The sequence below is a fragment of the Crocuta crocuta genome, unplaced genomic scaffold (genome assembly GCF_008692635.1).
Source record: "Crocuta crocuta isolate KB4526 unplaced genomic scaffold, BGI_CrCroc_1.0 scaffold1129, whole genome shotgun sequence".
In the NCBI taxonomy this organism is placed as follows: Eukaryota; Metazoa; Chordata; class Mammalia; order Carnivora; family Hyaenidae; genus Crocuta; species Crocuta crocuta.
Genome location: NW_027528629.1, coordinates 425,008 through 433,316, shown reverse-complemented (window position 1 = coordinate 433,316; position 8,309 = coordinate 425,008). Strand labels below are relative to the sequence as shown.

Below are 8,309 nucleotides of genomic sequence, written 5' to 3'. Positions count from 1 at the left end.
CTCCCAATGGTGGCATTTTCTGTCACAAAGGGTTTCAAAACTTTTTTAATTAATTAATTATTTTTACTTCTGACTGATACTAGGTATCCTCCCCATGTTAGTCCTAAACTGAGGCCCTCCCCACATCACTCTCCAGTTTCTAGAGGATGAAGTGAAAGGGCTTCTGAGCCTCAACACCAGTATACCAGGACCTCCCAGGGGCTGACAGCAGAAGCAGGCCACTGTGCTGCCCATCTGTTGGGGTGGGCAGGTCTCACAGAAATCAGACTGAGTCCTTACCTTTTTTACTTCTGTTACTGCCTGGGACTTCACTCTCTGTAGCCTTGACGCCACACCCAGATCCAAATGTCCTCAAGTCCCTGAGTCTCCAGTAGGGAAATTCAGAAGGCACTACTTAGGCAATCCCTGCAAAGAGCTTGCTAGAACTGTAAGCACAGGTGAAACTCTGTCGAGGTCTACTCTCTCCTGGAGTAGGATTCTGTTAAACTCAATCAGGGACCTTGTCTAAACTCCAAGCAGAGACTGGACTCTTTCTTCTGCTAACCTGACACTGCCCANACCAGAGACAGAATTCAAGAGAAGCCATTTCTATCCACCTTTTTCTGGAATTTCCCAAGGCTGGCAACAGGAATGGGACTGTGTGTGGCAGCATCTTCCATTCTGGGATGGGTTGTTCCCTCTGGTCTCATTCAGAGTCCTCACCTTTCCTTCTGTTAGGGCCTGGGATTCCTCAGTCTGTTGGCCTGAGTTTGACAGGTCGATCCACTGTCCTCTCTTAAAATTTTTAGATTTTATTATATTTACTACAGATCATGTGATGATTTTGAGAGTGGCTAGCACAGACCTTGGTTATTTTTTAATTTTAATTCAGTCAAGTGTGAGTTATTACACAAAAAATATAGCTTTGGACTCCACAATATATCTGTCACTATCAGTCAATTTAATAAGGAACTACACCAACTATAGTCCTTCTCCATCCACCTGTAGGTGTTTCCATTGTGGACACACACCCTACTCNAATGCCAGTGTGTGGATTTTATTTACATAAATTAATTTGTGAAAATATGAATTGGTGTAGCATTACTGGAATGCAATTTCAGAAATATTTAAAGAGTTCCAATCACCGAAGTCTTTCCACTTTAACCCAGTTTACACAATTTCTACCTTTCCTAGGAGAAAACAGCCACATTTGCCCAAGAACCATGTTCATTGTTTATTTAAGTTCTGTTAATGATAGTAACAAATGAGAAATATCTTCTGTGTTCATTGGAAGGGGAATGGTTACATTAGTTATGGCACATAAACACTTTAAAATCATAGGGAATACTTCAAAAGGTTAGGTGGATCTATATGTGCTCTCATGGAAAGCTTTTGCATTCCTTTTATTAATGAGACTAGTAAGAGGCAGGACATTACACACATTATACATGTATTGTGAAAACTCACAATAGTTATCTTTTCTTTTAATTCTGCCCTTCTAGTTTGGACAAGTTCTCTATGTCTCAATTTGTCTATGTCTCATCTGAATAAAATGGTAATGATGACTGCCCTTACTTAGGAAGACATCAGAAAGTGATTACAGAATACAGGTCAGAGAAAAGGCTCCAGCATCTAATGAGCACTCAATAAATGTTATATGAATGTATTTCAATGATTATATTCCAGGAAAATGTCCATGTTCATGCTATGAATCTTATGCCTCCTGGTCACCCACTGAGAAGCCCATGGTTCATGTTCTCCAGTGAGACACGTTTTGGTTTTGCTCCTCACCTGAACATTCTTTCTCTGCCTTCTGACCCCCATACCTTGCTCCTTTAACCACACCTCGTCCACATTTGCTGAAAACCTGTTATGTTTTCAGCAAAGATGCAAAGGGGATGCAAGGACGATCCCTCAAGAACTTCTGGTCTGGCAAAAGTGATAGAACCTATTATTTACAAGTGAGGTACAGAAGTAACACAGATAGAAATTTACGGTAAAGTGGAGTGAGAATGGGTTACCACCCTGCTCTGATCCCTCAGTAGTTTGTCTTGGTGTTCACTGGAGACATTTGAAAAAGGAGTTACCAACAGTGTATTTTTCTGGCACATATATGTAAGTAAAAGTGTAGAATAAACAAAAATTATGCACGTAATTTTTTTTTTGAGGAGGGCCTGAATTTTTTAAAAACCATGAGAAGGAGGAAGAAGTGTATTTTTAGAATTTTATAACATCAAGAATATATGCACTATTTCTTTTGTCATTAGTATATTTAAGAAAGACTTAACAACAGAAATAGCTGTGTGTAACAGCAAAGTAACCTTAATGGATGTAATGGTGGAAACTGAAATCTGAATGACTTAACACTACAAATGTTGGACTTCTCATACATATAAGGCCTAATGGGCTGGCAGGATGTTTGCTGTCTGGTGACCCAAGAATACAGTCTGCTTACACAGTGTGGATGGACATCTCAACACAGGATCTCCATGATTCTGCTGAATGGGACAGAAAGCATAAGAGTGGCATACTGACTCTCAAATGCCTTGGTCTGCAGATGACAAATATTGTTTCTGTTCATATTTCAGTGGGAAGAGTTGTCACAAAACCTTTTCTAACTACAAGTTGACTGGACAATATATATGCCCATGAGCCCAGGAAGGAGAGAAAATGTGATGTGGGTGAGCCCTTGTAGTTTATCCATAAACAGTTACAGAGCAGGTGATCAGGAAAGTATAACACTTAGAATTTGTGTACAAAGTCCTCTTCATTCTTCGAGAAGTTTCCAAGAAGGCCAATATTGCCTTGCAACACTCCAGATTTATATTTATTTATTTTAAAATGTTATTTTTTGTTTATGTTTATGTTTTTGGACAGGGAGAGGGAGGGAGAGAAAGAGAGAGAGAGAGAGGGAGAGAGAGAGAATGCGATCAGGGGAGGGACAGAGAGAGGAGGACAAAGAATCTGAAGTAGAATCTGCATGGACAGCAGAGAGCCCAATTTGGGACCCAAATTCATGAACCATGAGACCATGACCTGAGCCAAAGTCAGATGCTCACCTGCTCCTGTCCTCCTGCTATAGCACTTTCCAGGTCTGACCTTTTCAATAATCTGTATAATTTCAATACAATGAGAATTTACTTCTTCCTTTTCATGCATGGTCAAAAATCACAACTTTTGAGTTTCTGCTATGCACCACTTGATGAACACAACTGAACACTTGCACAGATGTCTTTGGGCACACTGAAAACCAAGATTGTCCCTGCAGCAGATACGGACAAGAGTCAGGGTTAGTTTTTTTCTTTTCTTATCAAAGCTGGCACATCTGCCAGGGAGACCTTTTTTCCCTCGGTAGTAGACTGAATAACTCTTCTACAGAGATACCCATACCTTATCCCTGGAAGAATATATTGTGTTACACTTTGCAGATGTAGTAAGGCCATGAAAATGACTTTAAAATAAAGATATAATCAGAGCAGGCCCAATCTAATGGCATGAGCCCTTATAAGCAGAGAAGTTTTTCTGGGTGGATAGAAAAGAGATACAGCATAGTTGGAGGAGGTGCAGTTAGAGAGATTCCAAGAGTTAGAAGAGATTCCAAGCATGAGAAGAACACATTGTTTTATTGCTGATTCACAATATATGGGCCCAGATGCAAGGACTGGAGAGAGAGGACTAGAGAAGCTATGACAGTAAGAAAACAATGCCTCAGTCTTATTACCACAAAGAACTGGATTTTTCCAACAACCTGAATGATCTTGGAAGGAGACTGTTCCCAGAATTCATGATGAGAGGCCTGCCAGCTCAAAGTTTGACTTGGGCTGCAAAAATCCTAGCACAGAATCTAGCAAAGCCATTCCAGCCTTAATTTGTTAAGGCAGCCATAGAAAACTACTATAACTTCCTGAAAAGACTGCAGGGTCTGTTAGAATCTAGTCTCTGCTGATAGTTTCTACAGTGATTTCCTCTGTCCTTCCTCATCTACCATGTAGGAGGGAGGCTTTGGTTTTTGACTACTTAGTTAAGCTCACTCATCAGTGTATGGATTCAGTGGGCAGTCTCAAATAATTCATCAGCTTAAATTCTCCTTTCTTTATGATTTTATCTGCTTCCTAACACCTCCTTTCTAACTTCACAATTATATTTTTGCTCTAGGATATTATAGCCACTATATTCTGTATCAAATTATCAGCAGATTTGGTTAAAAAACCTTTTTGGTGAATGTGATGGAGACACCTGGGGTGGGGGGTGGAGGTCAGGAGGTGTCTGAAACCTCACTGTCAGAATTACACGGAAAGGCAGTTGCTGTCAGAGTGGGGCCAGGGGGCGGAATGGGGGAGCAGGGAGTTGGAATGCTGTAAATCAGGGGATGGCGCGGCCNCACTTGTGTGGAGACTGGGGCAGAGAGCCAGCTCTCAAGGGACCCTGGGGCGAGGGGCCAGGAGATCCTAGGGAATTGAACCCCAGGGACAATCCTCAGATTGTGCCTGATTCTCACTTTTACCTTCCTTCTTTTGGCCTGGTTTTAGTACTTTGGCCACAGGGTGCTTCTTTCATTGCCTGAGAAACATCAGTGTGATAGTGAGAAGAGAAAGTAATTAAGGGACAGAAGGTTGGCCTCGGGCTGGGAGAAGTGGCACTTTGTGGGCTCCAGAGGACTTGGGAACAGGGCTTTGTTCTCAAGCCTGTGTTTTCTGAACCATGTGAACTCATGTGAAAATCACAAGAGTTATGTGTACCTCAGGTTCCTCATCTGCAAAATGGGCTTGATGTAGTCAGCTTGCACTCTGGCTCAATGGTACCTTGTGAAGTCAAACTGTTGGAATGTAAGTGATTTATGTAAGGTACCTGGTACAGTGAATTGCTTTTTTGGGTCTTTGATAATTAACAGATATTACTACTAAAATTCTGACATCAAATATTACCAACCTCCATCTTGGGATTTTAAAGTTTATTTTTATCCTGGAGATGTCAGAGAATGTACAAAACAATAGTACATAGCACACCAAATCAGCCAAAATATTTATTACCAAGAAAAAGTAAGTTACCTGCTAAGGAACATTTTGAGGATTTTTAATGTGAGTTGGGAAAACCTTTCCTAGCTGGATGCCTATAAAGCTGCTAGAAAGTGTGTTAAGGACTACCTGGTTCATTCCCATCAAAACATCTATCTCTTGCTTTGAGTTTGCCAATTTACACTGAAGATAACCCAATTTAAATACCCTATTAACGGAATGAGCTCTGTCTTTGACAGCTCAAGTCAAAGATTGCCAGCAAAGTGGCTTCAGATCATCATAGGTCAAAGCTTTATCACTGTTGTTTCTCAAAGACTCGCTGGAGACAATGTATGTAAAATACCTAGTCTGTGCACTGTGTTCCTTGCCCTAAGACAAGATCACAGAGCACTTTTTATTTCTGCCTCAGGTGGAGATTTCTGGTTAATTCATGAACTTAAAGTAACTACTAGACACAGTTTTCCATTCTAGGCTTTAGTCTCTTAACTCTGGACACAACTTCTGAGGGCCTGGCCCCTGTCCACCACTCCCACAGCCTCATCTGATCCACCACCCAGTTTCACATAGAAGTGACTCACGCCAAAGGACTTGCAGTTGCCCAAGGCCCCGGACCCACTGGCCTCAGGGCATTTGCACTTGATTTCTCATACTTGGATCCTCGCATGTCCTCTCCTTCTTTTGACTTGTCCTTAAGTCTTAGGGTGTATCCCATCCTCTTCCCTACTTGATGGCTACTTTGACACCAAAATTCTATGGGCACAGTGGGGCTTATTTATCCAGACACTCCCAGTACTAGCACAAAGCCTCTCAAGGAATGTTTGTTTGAGAAATGAATGAGACAGTGTGAAAGAGGTTTAATTTATTATGACGTAATTAATTACATTCTTGGATTATCTATCTCTACAAGCATATATCATTTAATTTTAAACAAACTAAAAGTGAATAGAAAATACAATATTTGGCTATCTTTTCTTTTTTGTCTATTTCTTGACACCAAATATTTTACTGCTGAATTCTTTCACATTTCCAAAGAAATGCCTAATCCACTGACTTGTTATCATGTTCCAAATCAGTAAATAAGATGAGGAATTTCCCAATTTGGTTCACAAAATAACAATCTCCTACAGTTAAATCTCATATACAGCACAAATTTGAAAATGTCATTCATAAACTTGAATTTTTGAAGCTAATAAATCTTCTATCAAAAGGAAAAGTAATAAAAAAATTATCTAAGTTAACATGGAATAAGAATATAAACACATTATACACTGTGTTATCTGTACCTGACCTTCCACTAATGAGAACATGAATTACAAAATAAAAATGGAGAATCTGCCTCAGACTTTACTAGGGGTGGGAGGAGCTGCTTGCCAAGGCCTTGGCACGTGCACTGGCCATGGCAGCGATACGAGCCCTAGTTGTGGCTCGAGCTCGGGCTCGCTCTTCCTCATCTCTCAAAGCCTCTTCATAATAGAGTGGGAAGGCAGTGGGGACGGTATCATGGATCTTGGCCAAAAACTCAAGAACTTTCATCTTGCTGGTTTCAGCATGAGCTCTAGGACCCCACAGGAATTCATAGCGTGGAGGGTCACTGTTAGGCACCTGCTGATACTGCAGGTAATTTTCTTTCACTAAATCTCTTGTGATGAGTTTCCTGGGCTCCCCATGAATGAAGTGTTTCTGCCCAGAATATAACCCCATCATATTCAGCACTTCCCAGACTTGCTCCTCAGTTGCACAGTTGCCCTTTATGAAGATCACGCCCAGGACAGTCATCAGCAGACCAGTCTCAGGCACACTACTATCAACACTCAGTCTGCCATCATAAGTTGGTTCTAGTTTGTTAATGAGGACATAGATGTGCTTATTAGGATCTACTTCCCTCACGTCAAGGCCAAAGACCAGCTCCAGTTTCTCAGAGGCTTTCCCGAGGATCTCATGGAATTGATTCCTATAGATCTGAATTACATTTCTCAGCATATCTGCCTTGGTAATAAACTCTTTCATTTGATATTTGTAAAGCAGGTAGTATACCAATATAAACACCTTTTCTTCTAGAGGGCTTCTATAAAATGGCTGAGTGTCTGTTGGATTCTGGGAGAATCTTGGCCTTTCCTCTACTTCATTGGCACCTTCAATCGATCTCATGAATGAAAGAGCTGCAGCTGTAGTGGTGGTGAATGTTGCTCTCTGAAGACCCTGGGGATTGCAGATTATCCAGCAGGTTAGCTCTGAGGGTATGCCCTTGGAATGAAGGGAGGAAGAGGAGTGGAGGTGAGTAGTGGGGCTGAGTACCTACCAGATTTTGTGAGTCTTCTTGGGCCTGGCGACGTTTCTCACGGGCACGAAGCTTACTCTTCTGACCCCGAGGCATGATGGCTTTGTTCTGGTGCAACAGAGATGTGGGCAGGTGAACCAGTGACCTGGAGGAAAAAGGATAAGATGCTGTGTGCCTATTCACAGTGGGATGCCACCCTGACTTTATTGATGGCTGCCTCTGCAGGTTATCTTGTGTGTATTGCTTAAGGAATTCATAAGGTTCATTTTCTCTTTTCAGCCTGTTTCCTGAGAACCCTGTGAAAGTAACTAGATTTCACCTTAAACTACTACCTGCCAGATCTGTCTGGTGCTCACTGGGGTGACAACAAGGCCTAGAATATCCAGGCTATATTCTAGGCCCCTCTGTTTGGGGTAGAATGCATTTCTCTCATTCACTTTCAGGGCTATCATCATGGCTTCTGATAGCTTCTAGGGTCCCTTTACTAAGCTTTTATCAACCTCATTTCAATTACCTCATATTCCTTTGATTCCAGAGGAGAAATTGAAGGAGACCTCAGTTGACCATATATTCCCAAGGATGACAATAAGGGAAGAGCTCAGAAGAACCCTGTCCATTCTGGGGTAATTAGAGTCCTCACTCCTCACTCAGGGTCCTTACCTTATATTCTGGTAGGGCCTGGTACTCTTCCCTTTCCTGGTTTGAGACATATCTTTTCAAGATAAGGCCCTTGTATTTTTTAAAATTACTGAGTAGGTGGAGGGCCCTGAGCCAAACATATCTACACAGTACTCTCCCTGCAGGGCTTACAGCATGGTTGGCACTCTGTGCAGGCCCACTTTATATGAAGTCACTGATTCCCTCAGAACTTAGTCAAGATCCGTCTCACTACTCTCATTCTCTCCGGGCAGGACCTAGAAGTAGTTCCTCTGATGACCTAAAGCAGCCCCTCTTACAGGAAGTGGCTCAATTGTTTGAAATGCCAGATTTTGGAATTCAGAATGTTTTGCATCCAACCACTATCACTTTGACCCTTC

At 41.7% G+C, this 8,309-nt stretch overlaps 1 protein-coding gene across 1 annotated transcript; it reads right to left on the bottom strand.

The window, feature by feature from the left end:
* Positions 1 to 6,341: 6,341 nt before the first annotated feature.
* LOC144224262 (melanoma-associated antigen B10-like) lies at positions 6,342 to 7,823 on the bottom strand. The gene is made up of 3 exons (XM_077755164.1): positions 7,787 to 7,823; positions 7,294 to 7,417; positions 6,342 to 7,193 (listed from the first exon to the last, which is right to left on the bottom strand). Exons 1-3 carry the CDS (start codon positions 7,789 to 7,791, stop codon positions 6,342 to 6,344), a joined length of 981 nt encoding a protein of 326 aa, XP_077611290.1. The 5' UTR covers positions 7,792 to 7,823.
* Positions 7,824 to 8,309: the final 486 nt, after the last annotated feature.